The 22,755-nt window shown below is 45.8% G+C and overlaps 1 protein-coding gene across 5 annotated transcripts in view; it reads right to left on the bottom strand.

Annotated features, from left to right (window-relative positions):
* LOC102057389 (uncharacterized) overlaps positions 1-22,755 on the bottom strand; it is a 25,506-nt gene continuing 2,751 nt past the window's right edge. For 3 of the 5 annotated variants that reach the window (XM_055710748.1, XM_055710754.1, XM_055710751.1), the window contains exons 3-19: positions 22,444-22,561; positions 21,000-21,174; positions 20,318-20,429; positions 19,220-19,326; positions 18,283-18,409; positions 17,589-17,709; positions 17,221-17,306; positions 15,982-16,106; positions 14,650-14,709; positions 10,392-10,458; positions 9,289-9,383; positions 7,552-7,680; positions 5,935-6,049; positions 4,978-5,115; positions 3,839-4,005; positions 3,328-3,416; positions 1-387 (exon numbers count right to left, since the gene is read on the bottom strand). In XM_055710748.1, the coding sequence (XP_055566723.1) occupies positions 192-387; positions 3,328-3,416; positions 3,839-4,005; positions 4,978-5,115; positions 5,935-6,049; positions 7,552-7,680; positions 9,289-9,383; positions 10,392-10,458; positions 14,650-14,709; positions 15,982-16,106; positions 17,221-17,306; positions 17,589-17,709; positions 18,283-18,409; positions 19,220-19,326; positions 20,318-20,429; positions 21,000-21,174; positions 22,444-22,561 (2,027 nt within the window). In that variant the 3' untranslated portion in view covers positions 1-191. The remainder of the gene's footprint in view (positions 388-3,327; positions 3,417-3,838; positions 4,006-4,977; positions 5,116-5,934; positions 6,050-7,551; positions 7,681-9,288; positions 9,384-10,391; positions 10,459-14,649; positions 14,710-15,981; positions 16,107-17,220; positions 17,307-17,588; positions 17,710-18,282; positions 18,410-19,219; positions 19,327-20,317; positions 20,430-20,999; positions 21,175-22,443; positions 22,562-22,755) is intronic. The other 2 variants (XM_055710749.1, XM_055710750.1) reach the window with 2 other exon arrangements.

Consider the following 22,755-nt stretch of genomic DNA (forward strand, 5'->3'; position numbering starts at 1 on the left):
TGTGAACAGTGCAATACAAGTTATCACCAAATGCCTTCCACTGACACTTGACCTCCTGAAAGGTAGCGTGCACTGAAAGTCTATCTGGTCAGCAGCCAGCTTTTGAGCTCAAAGCTCAAAACACAGGCCAGTTCCTGGAAATAGCAATGCTGGCAGTGCAAGATGGTGATCGATGAGAAAGCCATGGTGCTCTAGTCCATCTTCCATACCTTCACCTCTGGCCAGCTCCTGCTCTTGACTTGCTCCTGGCTAACACTGGAAGTGCTGATTGCTGGGGAGATGGGCTCATAGGAACGGAGAGACAAGCTAGCAGCGAGCAGACCCATCCGGACACAGGTGTCTGTGTCATGTTTAGCAAGCATCCCTGCAAGGATTCCTGCCATTAAGCTGTGGAGAGAAAGAAAGAAAGGCAGTTTTGAACACCGGGGGATCAGCTTTGCTCTCAGGAACACGGCCATTCGGCCATTCGTTTGTAAGAGCATTCATTTGCACCTAAACCAACACTTACAGAAGCAGAATATGTCACACAGGAGGAGTGAGGTTATAAGGAAAAGTTTTTGCTTTTTCTGTACTTATTTTTAAATTTAGAGTAGCAAATAGTGTTATTTATTAGCATCTTATTTGTTTCTCATCTGAGAAGTTGAGGTACTTGCCCATTCCACCACATTTTCTATTCTTCCCAGTTTTCCAGGTGAGGCAGGAGAAAAGAAAGGAGTCTAAAAAGGGAATAATCTATTTTTCCCTTGCTCTCTGATCATTTTGTCACTTCTCTGCTCCTTGTTGGTACCTCGTTACATTCCCTTCTGTCCCCAGAGGGATGGGTGGGAAGAGAGTTAAAGTTTCCATATGTATGTGAAAGGAGCAACAGACACAGCTGGAATGAGAAATCCAAAGCTGAAATGAGGTTGTAGATTCAGATTTTAGTAAACTTTTGCTGTGGCTTTCCATTTGAGCTTTCCCTGTGAAAACAATGTGAGTGTTTGGAACAACAGCTGTCACCCACAGGTCCTCACAAGGCACCGAGGAGGCCGTCAAGAGAAGGGGATGACCTTGCCATCTGCCTGGCTTGCAGGGGAAGGCTCTGTTGAGGCATGGATACATGCAGGGTGGTGTTTGTGATTGACTGGGGACAACTGCTGTTTATTCACGGCTAAATACAGTAATGATGCTCAGAAGCTAGGAAAGGACAAAGGAGAAGTAAAAGAGGAGGGATAAGATAATATCTGAGAAGAAGGAAGGACAGGAAAGTGTGATGGCATGGAGGATTAATGAGCAAATCTACAGGGAAGGGAAAAAGACTCTTTGTGTGTGTGTGCTCTAATTACCTCAACATCTTTTTATCCATAACAAAGGCACAGACGATTATGATTCCCATAAACCATTCAATCTCTCAACAGCTCCAGAAATTTAGAGTAAATATTTGGGGGAGCATCCCCTAGCAATGCCACGTGCAGGCACGCAGTGTTATGTTGTCACAGCAGCCAGGTGTGGAGAGCAAACAGCTGCTGCTCCCTGCACACACGCAGCTCCTTGGGCAGCGTCTCCAGAGCTGTAGGAGAGCCCCAGGGTCAGAGCATGGCGCGAGGTGCCCTTGGTCACTGCCTCTGGGTGCACGGTGTCCCCTGAGCAGTGCTTCAAAAGCGCAAGGGTTCACGGGGGCTGAACTGTGAACGGGTTACAGCCCTGGCTTACACCCTGCTGCATAGTCCCTTGGAAGTGCCACCAGGCTGGCCGTGGGTGACTTCACCAGTTTATATGCTGAGGAGGTGACATGTATGTCAATGTAGTGTCCCGGCATTTCTGACCTGTTTTGCCACTCCTACTCTGTAGAACAGGGATTTCTGCAGCTCAGTGGAGCAGCCGGGGTTACCAGGGAGGAAACCCCTGTACAAACAAGAGGACTATGAAAATTCCCATACACACTTGGGGACTCTGGGAAATGGGATTTCCAAACCCATATTACTTCAGGAATGGGAGCAGTAACGGGCCCCAAACTTTCAGATAGCTTTGGAACAAAAAACAAATGTCAAGTTTGTTCGACTCCACCTTCAGTGGAGGTGTTTGGCAGTGGCATACTTTATCTCACCCTTGGTCTTCCCTTAAATTAAGCTTTTGAAAAGGGAAAGGAAACCCTAAAGAAGATGTTTAGTTTACACTAGCCTCTAGAAAAACTTGTCCTGCGGTAAGGGGTAGTTGTGTACTGAGCAGATGATGCAGGGAGGAGGCTGTGTCCCTGGAGGGGCTGGCAGAGGTTGGGCACATCTGCTAGAAGCAGTGAGCAAAGCTGAACTTGCCTTGGGGCAGGCTGACCCCGCCGAGGTTCCTCCCAGCCCCCATTTCTCTGCTGCTACACATACTGGTCCCAGCAACACTTCGGTCTTCTTTGGAGAAGACCAACTTGCAGTTGCACTCGACTCATCTCAGTGGTGATGTGGGACACAAGGAGTGCATCCTGGCATTATGCAGGTTAACTAGCTGGGCAAAAAGTTATTGATTGATCCTAATTCAAATATTGGAAATGCTACAGGTTTCAAAAAAAAAAAAAAAAGACTTTTCATTCTGCCCAACCATAAAAGATAAAAGAAGTGTTGCTATGTTGAGTTATTGGTAGGTAAGAGTAGCAAAACAAAGGGAAACAGTATCTGTCACATGCAGCCTTTTGGTCTAGCCCAAGGCAATGAAAGGCAATCAATTACTGTCGTGTACAAAGCAAGAAGAAAAAAACCCTGACTACTACATATAGTTTGACAAGTTAGCAAGGAGCAGAATAAAATATTACTCTGACAGACTGAGAATTGATCAGTGGGGCTAGGAATAATTACCTGTAATTTCCTACCTCTACTTACAGTGTTGTGTGAACAGCCAGGCAGGTTATACAGCGCTCTTCTGAAGCATGAGCTATCGCCAGAGGCGAATGCAGAACCTGATGAAATGTTTTATAGGACGGTTTTAGCTACTGAGTGTCAGTCCCACTTCCACTGGAGAAGTGTGGAAATAAAGTAGCTAGTAAGACAGCTTTGATGTAAGGTGGTTTACTTTGCTTTTAGCAGCTCAGCCTGGACTAATTCAGAACTACTAGATTGCCATGAAAGGCATGGACCTTAAAGAAAAGCAAAACTAATAATGGCAATACTGGCTTCCCAGGTGCTTAGGGGGACATTTTAAGCAAGCTTTGCAAGGAATCACCATAACCAGTCCAGGTTTGTGTCCTTAGTGTCTGTTCCTCAAGCAGCAAAAGGTCATTTGCCGTTGCAGCAGAATTTCAAAGAAATTCAGTTATGGCCCTTCCACATCTAGCTGACGAAGGCAAAGTAGCAAGCAGTATACCTGTCGCCGGCTCCTGAGACGTTGACTATCTCTTCCCTGCTGATGTGGATGGCGGGGTAGTGGGTGGCACAGAGGCTGGCAGCAGCAGTCTGTGAGGGGAGGGGAGAGAAGTTAGTGGGAATTGCCCAAGCTGGTAAGGCCTGATGTGGCTGATGCCATCCAGACCTGCACGATGCCAAAAAAAGAAAAGGGGGGAAAAAAAGGCAGTAATCTTTTTTTAACAGTTTGAAAGAGAGCAGTGATTTAAATGAAGCTTCCTGAAAATATTCATGTAAGCACATTTAAAACTAGTTGACCATAAACACTGGTCAAACTAGGAGCCAGCAGTATACAGACAGACAACTCGGTTTTCTTTCAGAGCTGTGTATTCCACCCCCCAAAGATGTACATTTGCCAGCAGTGATGCCACGTTTCCCCAGGACTACTGCCATGCCACCAGAAATAGCAACGGTGCTATATGGTCCAAGAAAGAAGCAACTGAGAGCTCGCAGTTAGTTTTCTGTGCCCTTACCTGTTCATGAGCTCCTGAACAAAGCAAGATGCTCCCTCCTAGGCTCTTGCCACAAAGGAGGATGCCGTGAGCGCCGAGGGTCACCACCACACAGTGCAGGTGGGCCAGCAAAGGGCAGGCCAAGGCCACTGCAGTCTGGACAACATCCTCCAAGCTGGATGGCAGCTCTTCAGAAAGTGAGGAGGAAAAACTGTGGTATAACTGCAAGGGTCCTCAACTAGTCTTTTTGTGGGTTGGCAGCCTATTTATGAACGCTGTTACTACTATTTATGAGCACTTCTGCAATGTGGTTGATGTATATTTTTTTCTTTAAATCATGGGAAATATGGAATTCTCCAACGTTAGACTTCCATACCATACCATACCATACCATACCATACCATACCATACCATACCATACCATACCATACCATACCATACCATACCATACCATACCATACCATACCATACCATACCATACCATACCATACCATACCATACCATACCATACCATACCATACCATACCATACCATACCATACCATACACCATACCATACCATACCATACACCATACCATACCATACCATACCATACCATGCACCATACCATACCATACCATACCATACCATACCATACCATACCATACCATACCATACCATACCATACCATACCTCTATCTTATGCTGAGGAAACCACCCCTCATGGGACTAAAGATGTGTCAGTAGAGATCAAAACCCTGTCCTGAAGCATGACTTCCTTTTCCTAATGCTGCTGGATTTCCACCTGCATGTGGTGGAGTATTTCATTTCTGCAAAGGGTGATCCTGCTGGGACATGTGCCCTCAGAGCACCATGCTTCAGAGATCTGTTTACAAACCAGAGATTGTTCCCATTTAGCTGATGAAGTGAGGCAAATGGGATCTCTGATTTTGGAAAAGAAGCCATCCTAGGCCTACAGTGCTATCTAATAGATCATCAGGCCAGCCTGGGCTGTACAAACCACGCAGAGATGGCTGTAAGGTGGAAGACACCAGGAGTGCTTATGAATTCCCGCTGTGTTATAACCCAATTTGCTTGAAATGGGGGCTGGAGCAGAAAATGCTCTTCTCCAGGATCTAGGTTATCTAAAAGTGTGACTGACCCTTCTGAGTATTCAATACCTGCTGGCAGAGGGTTCCCAAGGGTCCGGTTTATTGCTCTTAGCTCTTGCAGGTTGGGGGAAATGTATGTGAGCGCTTTCCAGCTGTCTGAGAGGAATGGCTTAGAGGCCTTGTTCTCATCTGTTGGCTCATAGCACACTTCAAAACAACATTGCGATTGGTTAGATAATTAATTCATTAGTGGTTCATCTCTATGTCAGAGCAAGATGCAGTGTAGAAGGCTTAGCATGATCTGCACAGCTGGGCTTGTTATACTTGTAATCTATTAGAAACTTAAATACTGTTTCCCCCATGCTTGGGACCAGGTCCCCCAAGGTTTCCTTTCCAGTGCTCAGCAACGAGACAATTGCTTCTGGCTCTGGAGTGATATAATCAGACTTCAGTTTTGTTACTCTTCTTGGCTGGTTTTGGAGCCTCTGCCAGGTTTCAAGAACACTGTCTCCTTTAGGATTTGCTTTTTAAAATGAAGGCATAAATCCAATAGGAAGCTTTGTGAAGGGTCCCCAGGACACTGGGAGGGCAGAGGGGTGTGGGGGTGTGGTGGTTTATGGGAAGTGGGATGGGAGATAAAGCCTCTCAAAAGATGCTTTAGTGCTTATTCTGAGCAGCAAACTATATTGCCACTCGAACTGGCAGAAGCACACATATTTTGCTTGCCTTAAGATTAAAGGCAAAGGGAGCAGCTTTCCCTGGCTTTCTGGCAGCGCCCAGGGGCTATAGCTACAGGAAATGTGATTTAGCTGCAGAATGAGAAAAACTCAAGAGAAAGCAGAAATGTTTCATCCATTTGAAACCGAGTAGCAGGGTACCCTAAGGAGTGCTGAATAACACAGCATGTCAGACAATAACCGGGCATCTCCAGCAAGCAGCAGTGGAGAGCACTCAGGGTGTTCCAAAGTGTCTTGGCACAAACACTGTTAGGAGCTACGGGGCCAGGGTTGGGCGACTTCTCCTTACCTGCTAGCTGATGCTCTCTGGCTAGTTGGCAGACATACTGAATAGTGGAAAGAGGCACATTTCCATCAATGCAAACTAGGGGTGCCTGGCACAGGTTCTCCTTGAACTGGGACACCTAGTGAAAATCCAGGACACAGAGTAGAGACAGCTTGAGTCACTGCAGAGGGACAAAATGATTGCTGGCCAGACTCGAGATGTAGGATTTTCACTTGTATTGCAGCCCTTGGGTGCAGACACGAATCTAAAAGACTGATTTCCTAAGGAAAACGGATTTTTCCATTTGTCTCATTTCCACCCCTTCTTCTCCTTCCCCTGCTTCCTGACATTAAGAGCTGAACTCAACCAGCAGGACCCTTCCAGCAGAGAGAGATAGTTGCTGGTCCTCACTATACCACTTTGGCACCTGTGGGTCAGTCAGAGCTGTACAGGGAAAGGGAACGCTGCTGCTTAATGCCACTGTAGGATCCCCTGTGCTCTGCCTTGCTTGACTATGCTTTTGCTAGCTGTGCAGGTTATTTAGATGTCCTCTGGGCCCAATGCCTCCTCAGACAGGTTGTTCATCAGAGTGTTTTACTCCTGGGTCCAACTCAATGGTGTAGGGATGGCGGACAGTGGAGCAGTAGAGTGGGGAGCTTCTGTTCCCTCCTTTGGCGCTCTGAGGCTGCATGACTGCTGCCTGAATGCCAAGGCAATGCTATAGGCACTCCTGCAGAATCCCTCCCATGTCTCTGCTAATCCTGGTGGAAAGAAGGGCTGCCAGAATGCACTTCGCAGCAGCAGACTGGTTCAGAGTTTCCACTGGCCACAGCTGTTTCGTAAAGCTCGGGAGAATTAATCTGTCATGTAATGGTTTTCTGTGCCAAGCCAAGGCTTGGGAGAGGCAGGGTGGGGATGGAAGTGGGAGCAATGACCGTGTTTTTCCCTAGGAAGACTCCACCTCATGGGGATGCCACTGGTAAGTAAATTGCACTTAACTTCCATGTTGCTGTCAGTCACGAAGCACAGGCTTTTGTTCTGTTGATAAAAGAACTAGCAGGGAAGGAGGGTGCAGTAATGGGGCTTTCACTGAATCAGTCCTTAATCACCGCTTCCATTAGCCCTGACATTTTGAAGGTTTGGATGTGCTGAGCAGCGGTGCCTGTTGATACGACTCAGCCTGTAGACACAACAGGGATGGTGGGGATGGAACAGGAAAACTTGGTTTAACCAGTGCTCTGCCCACTTTTTTTTTTGTTTTTCCCTAAAGGGAGAAATGCAGTCCACCATTTCTGCAGGTGGACTGGATTTATTGCTGGCTTTAAGGCGCCAAAAATTACGGGTTAGCTGAGACTACTTAACGAAGAGGGTACTGGTCTACATGTCAGGGATGATAGTAGTGGTGATACTGTATGAAGCAGAAACAGATAGAAGCTCCATTTGGGTCAGCAGCAATAGAGGGCTCTGGTAGCTGACCCTGCTGCTGTCTCAGTGGTCAAAGTTAAAGGGGTTTAACTTTAGGATTCCCCATGTCCCCTCTGCACACCCACTCCCTCCTGGTACAGCTTTACCCGTTGCCTTTTGTCACACATCCACACACCTGCTCGTAAGAAAAAGTTTACAAATCAGATGGATGCATACGTATTGCTCTGTTATCTGGTGGTGGATGTCCATATCTCCCAAGCCGATGCTGAGCTCCCCAGCACTAGTGATCACTGCACAGTAAGTGGCTGTGCTCTTCCCCTCCAGCTGAAGGACAGCGCTCATGTCCTAAAACAGGGAGGACAGTTACACACGGAGCATGCTTCACTTCCCTGCCACGCTCGGCTCACTCCTTCCCTGGGCCCATCTGATCAGCAGCCCAGCTTGCTGTTACCCCTTCAGCCTCCCTTCTCCCTTGAGATTAGCAACATTGCAGAGGTATCTCGGTCTACACAGTGCTGGCAGATGGCTTTTTTTTTTTTTTTTTTTTGTATTTGCAACACAACAAGGTTACAGGAAACATTTAGTAAATGAAAGTGACAGGTCTCTGCCATGCACTTCCATAGGTTGTGTCTCTGGCATAATGGAAGAGTGGTCTGCAGCCCTGCCTACTCCCGTCATCCATTGCCGTGGCTGGTGTGACCCTTTGATGGCCTACTAACATGATGGCATGCCTTGGTGGCACACCTCAGCTCGTGGTTACGTTAGCCACCTCACTGACTGCACAGCCTGATTTTGAGGGCAGCCTTGGGGCCATTTTTACAACAGTGTCACAGATATAGCTACAGGTGTCCTGTCCTTCCTCCGTGGGTCTTGTGAATGATCATCTTAGAGAACTCAGGGCATTTCATGGAATATACATGTAGATGAAGGAACGCGTCAGCCCCAGTAGTTCACAGGGAAGTCAGAGGTTTTAAGGAAAGGGTCCTCTCCAATGCTGTTGGTAATGTGTTTTGTTACAGGCAAGGATTGCATGGCAGCTGGCCACCAAGTCCATCTTCCCTTGGGAAACCACTCCCTTTGATGGCACAAGCTGTGCTGTGGTGGGTAAAGGAGGAATTATAGGCATGGTGCTATGAAGCCTTTATAAATGAAAAAAAGAGTTCTTGTTCTCATCGCTTCATTTACTGAGTTGCTCAGGTAGGCAGAACTATGGACCCATGTGTTCTATTTGGATACCAGGGCCTTGAGGGCAGTAATAGGCCTTAATGGCCCTGACCAGCCCCACCTGAGGGCTCTGCCCACACCCCTGGCTTGTCTTCAGCCCTGCCTCTCCACCATGGAGGTGCCTGGTGCCCTAGGTTAGGGTTGCCCTCCTGGCTTTTTCTGCTCCCCGCTGGGGTGATGATGCTCTGCCTTGCTGCCCCTGGTGAGCTCCCACTGCCCCTGGCTCCCTGGCCTCGGTGGACAAGCTGCTGCTCCAGCCAGGTACTGCTCTGGTGCACGGGTAGGGGTGTGCAGCGATGTGGAGGACACTACTCCTCTGAACTTGGGAGGTGTCCAGCCTGAGCTCCCAGTTCCAGCTTTTCTCTGTCTTATGCTTTACCCAAACCAGACTGATTTGGGCATTGCTTTGTCTGTCCTCAGGGTCAGGGTTTCATATTTCTGGCTGTGCTTAGGCCCTAGTAGAATTTTTCATGATTTCTCCTTCAAGCACCACTCTGGAGCTGAGCTCAGACCCCACAGTTCAGGCTCCAAAGGCCACATACATCTAGCCTGTCTTCTGCAGGGTGGGTCCTTGCCTTCTAATTGCCTGTAACTAAAGGAGCACTGAATTATTCCTACTCTTAACCTGATGGAAAGTGGCTCTTATGTCTGCCAGGGTTGAGGAGATTTTCCCCTCTATGTAACGTCATTGCTTCCATGCTTCTGAGGTGCCACTACTGTGCAACGTACCATGTGGTGACAGTAGTGCAGGACGGACTCTGAATGTTCATCCTTCCCCACAGCTGATAAAAAGAGAGGAGTCTGTCCAAGACGGCTTAAGCAGTCTGAAAAGCAAATGGAAACAAAAAATATTACTAAATCCAGCAGAGCCCTGTGAACACAGTGACAGCGTGTGCAGGGTAAATGTCTGTAGGAAAGTCCTCTCCTGCAAAACTTAATGCCCATCAATTCCTGTCTAGAAGGACATTCGGGATAAAACTCAGCCACAGCTGCTGCAAATAACTGGCTGGGGTTGAGTGGGGCCATCTGCATCTGTCTGCTGCACTGTCACTCTGAATTCTCTGGATTTTTTGGAACATCTGGGAGTGGAGGAAAAAAGAAGGGGGAAGAGACTTCTGCATTTCCCCGGCATCATCTCCTTTACCACCACAGGCATGTGGGCTTTTCCACATTGCTTTTGCATACAGTGTTTCTTGCTGCTGGCCTTCCCACGCTGCTGTTCCCACCATGCTATCTTACTAGAACTGAACCTGAATGGATTAATGGGAAACCCTTCCTCTCTCCCTTCAAGTTACCACAAATTCTACCTCAGTGGGTGTCACAGGTATTTTTTTCTTGTGGTGGAGCACCAGGTACAGTGTGATCCTTTCCTATTGCAAAGGACTGTAGCCCTTTTTCTTCTACAGCAGTTCCTGTGCCCCAGTTCCTCTCATCCATGGGGCAAAGATGATCATCTTTGAATAAGCTTATTCCTTTCAAATTCTTGCTCAAAACATACTTCTATTGCAACTATAGCTAACCTGGCATCAGTTCAGTGCCAAGGGCCACACTGTTCAGTAGTCGTTGGAGATCACTGATGTTTATTTAACTTTGATTTGGGGTCACTGTGCTGTACGCTAGTTAACTATTCGGGGACCTTTCGTTTACTGATCCCAACTCCCTCCCCTTATTTTCTGGAATGGCCCCTGCCTTTTCCAGGCAGTCTGCCCAACGGTATATTGCCTAACGTGCCCCAGGTCTTAACAGCATTCAAGAGCTCCTGCTGTTGAAGGAATACCAAAGGACAACTCACAGCTGGCATGCACCCACAGGCAAACCCAAGCACTAGGCACCTGCCAAGTTTCTTCCAACGCCACCAAAGGTTCGTCTCACTCTTCCAGCATTTGTTTGCCCACCGCCCTGGAAGAATAAATTGTTAATTGGCAAAACTGAAAGGGCTGCTTGGTGTAGATGCTACATCTCCATTAACATGTGAAGTGGAGTTGATGTTGCTGAAATATAGGTCAGCAATTAGAGGGAGCCGAAGGCATCTAGCTACCGCATCTAGGACAATACAAATTCTACAGCCATCTAAAGACTTCAACCCTGATGACAAAGGTCTGCTTCCTAGGAAGGGAGGTCCACTTAATCTCCCTATACATTTCTCGCTTGGTCTTACTTGCTAAGACCTCTCAGTTTATATACGAACAATACTAATGAGTGTTTCAGTCAATACGAGCAGCCGTCTGAACTTGCCTGCTCACAATAGTGCTAGGACTCCAGAGCTGCTGACCCAGACCTGATGGGCACTGCAGCTGCCTTCCTTACCTTCCTTCTGCTACTTACCTCTCCCCTAAAGCGGTTTGGGGTTTTTTATTTATTTTCATTTTTGAAGGTAAAATGAGATTTGTTATCTTTGTCAGTACCGCCTCTGTACTTTACTCATGGAAAGATCTATTTCAGTGCCTGGATACTGTTTCACTCAACTGTCTCTTCCCAAACATACCCCACACCAAATATACACTTCTTCTCCACCTGTGTGGTTATCACCTTTTCTTTTTCTCTTGCATCTGCCTTCCACTCCTCTGTTCATCTGTCAGCCTGTCACAAACAGCCAAATTGCCAGAACACAGGTAATCCCTTACCCATCTCCTTCTAATTCTTCTGCCAGACAAATTACATCAGTAAGTGCTCAGATCAATTTGGGCTTCATGTGACTATCAGATGAAGCTCTTGTTTCATAAAACCCTGAGACATGCTTTCCATTTCTGAAGACAGCTTGCCACTGATGGTTATAATGATCTTCACAGTTCTGGATGACTTAGAGCTTTCAAGAGTATGTTGAGCATTTGGGTGGCAAGCGCTGAGGAGTGTGCATGCCTGTACATGGCAGCTCCTGGCCCAGACTCTCTCCACCCTGTGTTAGCCCAGGTGCACCAGAATACCCCTGCACATATGTTTTTCTTGCTTGTACACACCACTATCTGTCTGAAACAAGTAAATGTATTGCCAACTCACAGTAAGAAACATCCTGCCTCCAACCCATCACTGGTCTTGGGCGTTCTCAAAACTCATATTGAAGCTTTCCCAAGGACCCTTCTTCTGCCTGTGTGTGAAGCTGCACAACTGTCCTTCGCACACAATGCTTTCTTCTGCATCCAGTGCTATGACTGTAAGAGGCTGCTCTCCCATCTAAATACGCTCTTTCGTAACTCTCTTCTGACCTCCAAGCTGGTTTTGTTTGCCCTGACTCTCCCCGGTTCCGTAGTCTGTAAGACTTTGTGCTAATTCTCGATGCCTTTGCTTTTCTGTCTGGCAGTTCTCCAGACCACCTGAGCAGAACTGCCTGTATATAAGCAACCTATGGCTTCTGTCCGTCTTTCCACTACTTGTCACTCCTCATTAACCCAAGTACCCCTCCATTACACTTGCTCATGCTCCCTGGGAATTGCCACTGGTACTGCCAGGAATGGATATCTGCAACTGCCTCCTGTTGAGTGCTGCAGATTTTGCGAGCATTCAGCTTGGCTATTTTAACTCTGAAGCTCACTATCCATAATAGAGGCAGCCAAGGAAGAAAAAAACCCTAAAAATTCCAAAGTAAAAAGCAAGGATGCTTGTTTAGGCAAGTCTAACAACATGGCTTTGAACTCTAGCCCCTATTTCAATATTAAAAGAGGGTACTAACTGCCATCAGTAATGAGCACAAACTGCACAAACTCTTTTTTTTATGCAGTTCCACTATCTGTTTTTCAAAACTGATGCCTGCAGGAATGTTGAAAATACTCATGAGCTCCTTTTGTTGTCTAGCATGCTGATCTTCCTTTTTAGTCCCACACACATCACAAAGGCAGAGTTGCAGGGTTTTTTAAGCCAAGCCTTGCCCTAACAGCAGGCGCACCAGACTCCCGCTCAGGGAATCCAGCTGTGATCTCTGCTGTTGTACAACCCCACAGGGCCTAAAAGAAATGAAGATGCAAAATCTCTCTTTAAAGTAGCAGGTAGGTGCAGTAAGAAACTAGCAGCCTGCTTTTTAAGAAAAATAAATGACTGGCTCTTATCGCACCTTGCCAGCTCAGCTGGTAACCCCAAGTCTAAGCGGTACTTGAGTATCTCTTCTGTGTTGTGTTCAGGTGGGGCTGGCTGAGATGAAAGAACTTGCGTGAAAATGGGCTTGCTGAGGTGATTTGAAACAAGACTGGGCTGATGCTTTCTGGCAATATTTCAGAGAACTGAGAGAGTTTCTTGAACCTTCTTCTATGTCCTAAGGGGTTTGAATGTCTAATGTAAAAAAGAGACTCAGCTCAAATTCTGGGTACTCTGAGAGTTATAACTGTGATGTTTCTTCCAGTACCTTTTTCTGAGCAAGACCATGCATCCTTCTCTGCAGGTCACTTATAAAGCGCTTTGCTTTTGGATAGCCTTGAAAGCCATGTGGGAATTACAACCAGGACAGAATACAGCTGCTTTCTTGGTGAGACAGCAAGAGACCTGAGTGGTACCCCAGTGCTCTGCAACAAATCCAGCATGCATAAGGGTGGGACCTCCTAGGTGCTGAGTTCTTGGAAAAAATCTGTCTTTAACAGCTAAAAGAAATGCTGTTAAGAGCGCCTCTTCCTCTGTGCCTAACCACAGAAGCTGTCAGTGGGAACATTTTTATTTGTCAGTTCCCAAATCCTCCTTCAGCTTAACTTTTGGGAAGTTGCCACGATGGACGCATCAGCTCTAGGGTTCACTGCTGTACAGAAGGGCAGCTCATGCCTCACTTTTTCATGCAACATTAAAATGTCCTTTTTCTTTTCCCCCCGTCAGCTGTTCCCAGTAGAGTCTATAGCTGCCCTTGGCCCCTTACCGTGCTGTGGGTGGTCCAGAGATCTGCTCTCCTGCCTGACACATCAAAGGGTGGCTGTCCACCCTTGGACACAGCTTAGCTCCTTGTCCTGATAGCTGAGAATGGGGTATGTTAGCAGTTAGATCACAACTGAAGTAGTTAAACTTTTGGGTTTTGCAAGCCTTTGTAGCTGATGCCCCAGCACGTGTCACCCTTGACCATTATAATATTGTTTTGCCTCTGCTTCTGTATCACTGGATAGCCAAATTCCTTAAGGACAGCTTCCCCAGCACGTCTTTCCCCTGTCTGACGGAGAGGTGTTCACAGACTGCCCCATCTAACAACAGGAGTTTCATGCCTCAGCAATCAGCATAGAGTAAGTTGAGACACAAAACAACTTCTGAGCAAGCTTCACCACCCCTGTGTGTACTTCATATAGCTTAATAAGAATTGTATGGACCATGCGAATGGGAAATTCCCAGGTTTGTTCCACTTTAGCTTCTTGGTTCTTAGTCAAACCAAATGAAGAGGGAGAGGGTCTGGCAACATTTAAAATGTTCTATTTTTTTAAAGCTTGCTTTTTGCTTTTTTTTTTTTTTCTTTTTTGTGTGTGACTCAAATCCTGTATGACTGAGGAAGCTGGCTCTTGTTTGGCTGTAACTGTGTCAGTACTACTTTTCTCAAAGGTTTCTTATGACTGTGGGTACTCTAAACGGAGACTCTTACTCCTGTTCATGCTGCTTTCCGTAGCTAAGAGAGTCCCAGTCAGCCAGAGCTGGCTCTTACATGGGGATTTCCTCCCTATAGGGTATGTCCTTGAATTAGAGGTTGTCATAGCACAGTGAGGATCTTCACCCATTTCTTCTAGCTCTTTGCACATGTGCTTCAAGAGTGCCCTGGGCTGCTCTTCTGCAAAAAGAACATTTTAGACTTACGGCATCAAAGAATAGCTCCAAGGCACTTTAACATAAACCGTAGAGGCCAGAGTCATATCTGGAGATTGTAAGGATGATACATTAGTCTGTACCTGTCTTGAGTGGTAGGGATAGCACGGGAACAGAGTAGGTCAATATGTATCTCCCCACTACCCACCTAGCCAACACACCGAACATGGAGTGCTACGCCTCCCACATTAGTGCACATGTGTCCGTACAGATATGTGAATATCATGCATGTATACCACCTTCCCCCACACCCCACCCACCCTCTTTGGCTTGGCACTCCTGTAAATGTAGCTAGAAATGGCAGTGGTGCTAAGAAAACTGCTATAGATACAGTACCAGGATGACAGGGTTCTGCGCCTTGGCTATAAAGTCAATGTTGATACCTCCAATCACCACCTTTGAGAGGGAAGAAAAAAGTGAAAAGTGGTTGGAAGGGGCTTGAAGAAAAAGTTTCAAAGTCTTCATTGCTTCTCCTAGTCACTTTTCCCACCCTCTTGAAAGCTATCCCATTTACAGTGTGAAGGCCTGTGCTTATTTTGGATGGCTAGACACATGTCTGTACAATTCCAGCTAGAAAGAATTGAAATCTCTTTTCTGTGTTGGTTTCTGAATTATGCCTGCTCATAGCCAGCCCCAGCATGGCGGGTGGGATGTTACTGTATACACATATGGGTGCTGGTGGTTTCACTGTGTGCTGATAGAGAAACATAAGAAGCTGCATGCGTCTGGTCATGTCAGTCCTCTTGAAGCCATCTCTCTTGGGACAATTTCTGACACACCAAACTTCAGAAACATTCAAGCCCTGCTGTGTAAAAAAGCAAAAAAAAGGAAAAAGTGGGCAGAAAAATGCATTCATTTCTTGCAAGCTCCCAGGAGAAACTGCTGTACCCAGTGACACTTTATGGATCACTGTCTTATTGTCCTACAAAGCCAGAAAAAGCAGTACAGCTCCACAAACAGGAAGTTTCCAGATTCTTTGGGGATATACAGATGGTTTTTCTCATTCCATCACATGTGGGGTTATTGCCTCTGGAGTCACAGCCCTCTTTTATGTTGACACATCCTACTGAAAATGAATTTTAGAAAATTTTTCAGCTCTCTAAAGACTACCTAAAATAGATTTCCTGTTAAGTTATGTGGCACACACAAAAAATCCAAGATTGTGAATAGAATATTAGGGTTATAACCGATCTTGTTTGGGATATGCTGTACCTCTCGTAATTTTTGCAATGACAAGCAGGAGGCCAACAAAAAGAGATATTTATAAAATGTGTATGGCTCAGCAGCTCAAAATATCTTCCTCCACCCTCTTCCAGATCTACTCCTGTAGTCACGAGTTCCCTGGGACTCAGAGTAACACAGCTGAGGCTGCATGTAAGGGCATAGTAAAAGGTGAAAAGGTGATGATAGTTTTAATGGATTTGATGGTCTAAGACTTAAGGGGAATAGGCCGCTGTCAATATTTTTTCCCTGTAAATGTCGATAGGGGGAGGCGGACTGAGGATATTTATCTGAGAAGAGCAAAGAATACTAAAGAGAGAATGTCTGCCAGTGTGAAGCAGGAAGATTAGTCTCTATCTGAGTCACCTTTTACTTTTGGGCATAGATATAAATTTATCCTGTGCTGTCAGCAGAGAGGCATTCTATGGAGAGCAGCAGGGGACTCACTGGCTGAGGAGGGGCTGTGTCCTTTTGCTGAGGCAGGTGACCCTTCCTTCTGGCTTTCTGTAGTTTGCTCAGGGCCACCGCAATGCAGCTGCCCACTCTGGCATTGTTCTGGATCAGTGCAAGGTCTGTTTGGCATTTCTTTGAGGAAAAGAAAAAGTACCAGCAAGACTGATATGTCAGAAGCCTATGTAAGAACTACCTACAGGGAGAAAGCAGAAAATACATGCTGCGAGACTTGATTTGATTGCTCTATAACATAATCCTTTGGGGGCACACATACTGGGTTGCAATACTGAATGAACACTCTGAATTTTAAAGCTTTTTCACCTTCCTCCCCCTGTGTTGGAGAGGAAATCTGTCATCTCCGTTTGACAGATAGGGAACCAATTCCATCTCCATTTGACAGATTGGGAAGCAAAGGCTTCACAGAGAAAAGAGCAGGTGAAGTGCTTAAACTAGAGCCAAGAGTCTAAAAATCTCAGAGGATCTTGGACAGCTTTCCCAGAAAGAGATGCCTACTGAGATTTTTGTCAAGTCTCTATAAGCAATTTTTTTAGCAATTTCATTGGGATCAGAGCATCAGAGGCTTTGAAAGCCCCACTTTGTGGCTCCATACAGCTCTAGTATCCAAAAATACCTTTACCAATCTGTCCTGACTGACCCAGGCCTCCTAGAGGGCTGGCAGCAGAGCCTGGATGTGAACCTGGCTCTCCCAGATCCTACACTGGCATCCCACCCAGTAGATCTGCTTTTCTTTTGACTGTGCAAGAGAATTCCTGCTCACCCGGGGAGTTTTCCTTCCAAGTTTCTCTTACTCTGCACCCGTGTGAAGGGTTGGATAAGGCAGTGTGATGTACAGAGCAGTGCTCTGGGAAGCCCTGGTACCTTCCAGTGTGCAACCCTACCACGGATGACAATGTCCTGAAACTCTACCACGGAGCAGGCAAGCTCGGTGATGAGATGTGAGGGATCTCTTTGGGCTCTGGACCATTTGCTGTGCTGCCCTCCAGTTTTTAATGCAAAAGTGGATGAAGACAGTAAGGGTGTTCCTGAAAAAGCAGGATGCAGCCACTAAGCTCTCATCTGTTTGCAGATACTGAAGTGTTTTCCCCTTGCTAGACTGTCAATAAAGTGACAGCATTTTCCACCAAGCATTACCAGAACAGATATGAAGCACACTGGAGTACTTCCCCACCACCCCCACCGCCCCCTCCCCCCCCCCCTTCAGTAAAAGGATACTGGAGTCCAGTGATTTCCCATCAGTTAATTCATTGAGCTTCTGTAACATAAAAGGGGTCAGTTCTTTGCCTGTGATCCCTTTGGACCTGCAAATGTAAAGAAAATGCCTGCAGATGAGAAGGACTGAGCTGAAACGGCATCAGAGGAGAAGCACTGTTGCTAGCAGATAATTTATCTCCATAACCAAATACCATAAAAAGTCCTGTAAACAAGCTTCAGTTTAGATAAAACTATGGTTGGAACCATGTTGTGGGCTCACCCATGCCCAAGGTTAAGCTGTGCTATAGCCCTGCAGCAGAGTCCCTGAAGTCCTTTACTTCCCCAAGACCACAGGATGAGCCAAGGGTAGGGCTTAAGTTGCTTCTCACCTGGCTTCGCCAAGAGCTTGCTGGATGGCCTCTTCGATGACCTGGCCTGAGGCAGCTCGCTCCTGGGGACAGGGAACTGCTATCAGCACCCCGCTGCTCAGGCCTAGCCCCAGAGCACTGGCTGGGAGAGGACAGGCAGATCGTTAGTGGTTCTCCTTGGATAAATTAAATGCTGAAGGAAAAGGACAGAGGAGAGTGGGGATGGGGTCAAAGAACCCACAGAGCTGGAGCTCCTGTTTTTAGATGACCCAAGGACAAGGTCTTTTCCAGATACCAATCAATTTACATTTGCCTATTTCTTTTTGTACAATAATGTTTGTACAATTCTTTCTGTACAATAAAAGGGGCAAATATTTTTTTTCTTTTAAAAAAAAACACTAATTCCACTTCTGCAGGCCCAGACGGTATTTTTGTAAACACATTAACATACGTGTTGCCTCCACTTCACCACTGTGAACAAAACATGTATGAGCATGCCAAGGTGGTTGCAGCTAGCTAAAAAAACTTGCTCTAAAGACTGAACTTTCCTGCTATTTTATTTTCAAAGCACTGAAGCTGGAGCGGGGTAAGTGGGATAGTTTGTGTTTTGGGGCAAACTCTTCTCCAAAGTTAAAAAATAAGTGCCTCATCCGAGGTGATTTTTGTGTCCTTCTTCTCCAGGGTCCTATATAGGCCTTTGCCTTCTGAAACACACCAATGAGTTCAGCTGCCTCCTCTTCGTCCCGGACGTGATATGGTGCATGGAAGCCGCTCTGGCGCGAGAAGAAGGCTGGGAACTCTCTTGACTCTCCAAAGGCAGCCACGCAGACTCCCTGCGTCTCCTGCAGTAGTAGAGGCCGTACAAGTAGGTAATCAGTAGAGGGAAAAGGGACCCACGAAAAGAATGGAACTTTTTCCTTCTGTCCAGCTAGAAACTGCCTTTCTTTAGCACAGGGTTTGGTTATTTTTGTATGTTCCATTGTATTCTGTTCTATCACCAACAGTTTTCAAAGCAAAGAGCCAGACACAGTAACTGGTTAGACAGAATCTGGCTTACTGAGACACAGGAGACACGTACATCCTTTGCTTGTGCTCAGAGCTGATCAAAAGCCACGCAGCTGTCATTAGCACAATACTGAGTCCAAGGTAACAACCTGTGATCTGAAGACATGTCAGGAGCTGACAGGAATATAAATGAGTTCTTTTTGAGATTGAGAAGTATTGATGTTGGCTGTCACCTGAAGTGCTAGCCCTGTTGGTTTCCAACATACCAGACCTTAAAAAGTTTCTCATTTTAATTCTGATTTTATTTTAGTGTTTGATGGATCTAGCTTGCCTGATCCACCAGTTCTGGAGCATTGTCCCAGAAAACCAAGTCTAATGCCAGAGAAAGAGGTCATGGCTAGAGCTGCCTTTGGCATCAATTAGAACAGCTGTTGGAACAGCCCCTTGGGCCTGGATAGATACATGTTAGGGAGCAGCCCAGTGCTTGTACAGCCCCAGGGCTAGAAAACTGTAAATAGGGCTTCACATCCTTTCAACAGTAATTTCTAAAAATCTTAGGCTTAATACCTACCCCAACACCATGGGGCATTCTGTACAGAAAGTGCAACATCATCTGCTTTCAAGGCTCAGCAGCCCATGCTACCTACCAGGTATTCCAGTGTCCTGCCAATATCAAGGATAGACTTGACTCCTGCAGATACAACAGCAACCGGAGTTCGTCCTAGCTCTGTCAAATCAGCACTCACATCCAGAGCTGTCAAGGGACAAGCAGCCATTGTGTTGGTGATTGTGTTCTACTTCAAACTGATGTGATCTGCCCTCCTCAAAAGCCGTACCTGCCTGGGATGCCACTGCCTGCTTTTGTAACCACTTAGATCCACAAACAAATATTACAGGTTTAGACATGCCTTTAGGTGTTGAGATTGAAAGAGATACCGACAAAAAGAAGTCGCAAAGTGGGCAGAGGTGCAGCCTTGCGCTGTATCTCTCAGTTCTTTTGCCACATTGATAAACAGTGTGCAAAAATTTGGTAGAAAAGAAAGAAGGTGTCATGCAGCAAGGACAAAATTCAAGGAGATGGAATATAACTTCAGTAGATTTAGATTTTGGTATTGACATCACTGGCAAAAAAAAAAATGCCATAGGAGCTTTGCTGACCTCAAGAAACCTCCTGGTCTGGAATTTATATCACATCTGAAAGGGATGGCACCCAGCAGTGCAGTGCACATACGCTGTGATAGGAATATATATGGCTAAGAAGAAAGAATGTACATAAAGGTCACAAACTCCACTGCCAAGGCTGGGCCATTTTCCAGAGAGGAGCATGCACCTCTGACATGGACCAGGGCCTAGGTTTCTCTTGTGATGAGACTCTCCCTCTCCTCAGATAAAAGAGAGTCAATAAACACTTTGCTCGGTAGCCAGTATCAGGTTATCCAGCCACTACAAAGTGTGGGAGGTACAGTCAGCTCCTGTTGCATCAGCAAATATCCACAAAATCCCGTGTAAGCAAAGGATAAAAAGAAACTCCCACCCTCTTCAACAACTGACCAATGCTCAAGAGGAGTATTTTAAAGCTTCTGGAAAGGAGATACTGGGGATAAAATAACCACAGTACAGTCAAGAATGATAACCTTACTCTTCTGAACAGGCAGTTACTGCAGGACAGACTGGGAAAACAGAAAGATGGAATTAAATAAAACAGTAGCAACACAGAGAAAACTAGAATGTATTGATTTTCTTACTGTTCTCTCCTCCTCGATGGACACCTCCTATGCCACCCGTCACAAACACAGGGATTCCTGCTTTGTGTGCAACAATCATTGTTCCAGATACGGTCGTGCCACCAGACAAGCCCTGTCAGAGGACAAGTCATGGTCAGCACCCAGGGTGACACAGAGAATACCACGTGCAGGCAGCTCTGGTTGTGGTCTCACATGCAGCAATGTCACAACAGCCTGCCCTCCCCAGCTGACAAGTGAAATTCTGATACAAATATTCTATTCAGCAAAAACACAGAGGAATCATCGTCCCTGATATGTAAGCTGTTCTTCCCTGATGATAGCAAAGGCCTTTGCTCCCCAGGGCTTTCCAGCCAGGCGGCTTCACAGGCAGCTAGTGTCACCTTAAGCTCGTGATGGCCTGTGTGTCACATAGTTTACACGTAACATGATGATGCCTTATCATGCCAATAAGAATATTCTTAGCCAAGTGCTCATGGCTTGCCAGCCAATCCAGAATGACTTTTCAGGAGCCCTGTTTCAGGGCTGCTATTCCCTTACTCTGTTGTATTTTGACTCTAGATAGGACCATGTTTGAGCTTACCAATAAGATGTTTTCAAGAGGTTTAAAAAGTAGCTTGAAGCTGGAGAGCACCATACTATTGCTGTATACAGAACACGACAATAGAAAGTCTGCATACCATACCTGGCTGAGAACGAAAGGAAGATCTCTCCGAGACACTTTAACTACATTTTTACTGCTTGCCAAGAACTGAAGTTCTTCATCTGTGAGTCCCACATGGATTCGACCCCTTAAAATACCTACAGTGGCTGGCACTGCTCCATTTGTTGTCACAATTTCTTCCACTTCTCTGGCCATGCTAGAGTAAGATAAACCAGGCAACAATCACAAAATTAGTGAGGCAAACAATCAGACAAGAAAACTGCCATGTTTGATGGTCATGATTCCCAGTTTCCAGTTTTATACAGTTCTTGTGATTTCAGCTAAGTCCAGCTCCTCTTCTGTATCTTCACAATGCCAGAAGTCGTTGCACTTGAATTTGCGGAAGTACAGAGCTCCTATTTTCAGGGCAGCAATGTCTAAGCTCTGTGCTTCATTTTTGAGAAAAATCACTTGGTTTACAGGCCAATCTGGTTGTACAATAGATTACTGAAAAAAGGGATCTTCTCAAAATAGGACCTTTTTAAATCTATTTCCTGTTACTTCTCTGAGATCACAGACCTTCACAGAAACCCCAGGTAATTCAAGCCCTGCTCAAATGACCGGGGTATATTTTTCACAATACAGGCAGTTAGATATAGAATAACAACAGTGCCAAAAAACTGCAGCCTGAGGATGCTGTAGGGCTGCAGACTAGGTCTTTCTAAGCTTTTTAAAAGCTTACACTATCCTTTTTAAAAGCAGCTTCTTCTCCATTTCTGAGCTACCCGTATATATGCTAGGCAATTCTTGACTACTGAAACTACCTCCTCCCCAAAACCAAATTTTTAGAGCTTCATCCTAAGACAGAATGTCAGGCAGAATGATGGCCAGATAAAAAGATGGAAAATCAATACTGAAACCTTCCTCTGCTTTCCAGAAGCAAGGATGGAGGGGAGAGTGCAATGATTGCTGGCACTGTAACTCAATGAAACACAATCTACTGAACATCAATAAATAAAGGGTACAGGGATGGGGCATTCTGCACAGGGTACAGAATGCAGCAAGAGGGACCTGCAGCTCTCACAGTAACTGCTCTGAGGAACAGATTTCACTGTTGTGCTCCAATCCTTTTTACATTACAAAAGATACCAAAAGAAACTGCAGTGTGTTTTCAGTGTCTGTACAAACCATGCAGCCAAAAAGGCTGGTAGGTCTCTCTTAGAGCAAGAGATGACATTATCTGCTGCCACATTTTCAAGGAAGCCAGAAATGTAAGGTGTTGGATAAGGAGGTAAATAGGTACCCCGTATGTATCTTCAAAAGTCCAAATACAATTGTTTTACACCAGAGCTCATATTCTGCATGCCTAGCAACCTGACATTTCCCTTTGCTCTTACAAGGGCTTTGGCTTGACTAAGGATACTGATCCACCAGTTATATGCCTCATTCTTACAACCTTGTTGAAATGAGGAACACCAAAATTCACCACCTCAGATTCTGAGGATAGGCCATCCCATGTGTGATGATGGTGCTCTCCAGCGCTACAACTGGTCTCCCCTTCATCAGGGCTTCCTGTACGAAGGGCTGAATTCTGACGTAAGCACCTGGGGATAAACATAGAAAAGTTAATTATTTGTACAGGTATTTACAGTAACTACTGAACTGTTTTATAAAAGGCAAATTGTCATCTTCACAATAAATTTATCCTCGTCTTCAGCTGTTTTTGGGGTGAGTTCACAAAGAACTTCATGAAGACTAAAGCTGTGTTTTATGTAAGTCAAATATTTGCAAAATATCT

The sequence above is a fragment of the Falco cherrug genome, chromosome 5, assembly GCF_023634085.1.
Source record: "Falco cherrug isolate bFalChe1 chromosome 5, bFalChe1.pri, whole genome shotgun sequence".
Classification (NCBI taxonomy): Eukaryota; Metazoa; Chordata; class Aves; order Falconiformes; family Falconidae; genus Falco; species Falco cherrug.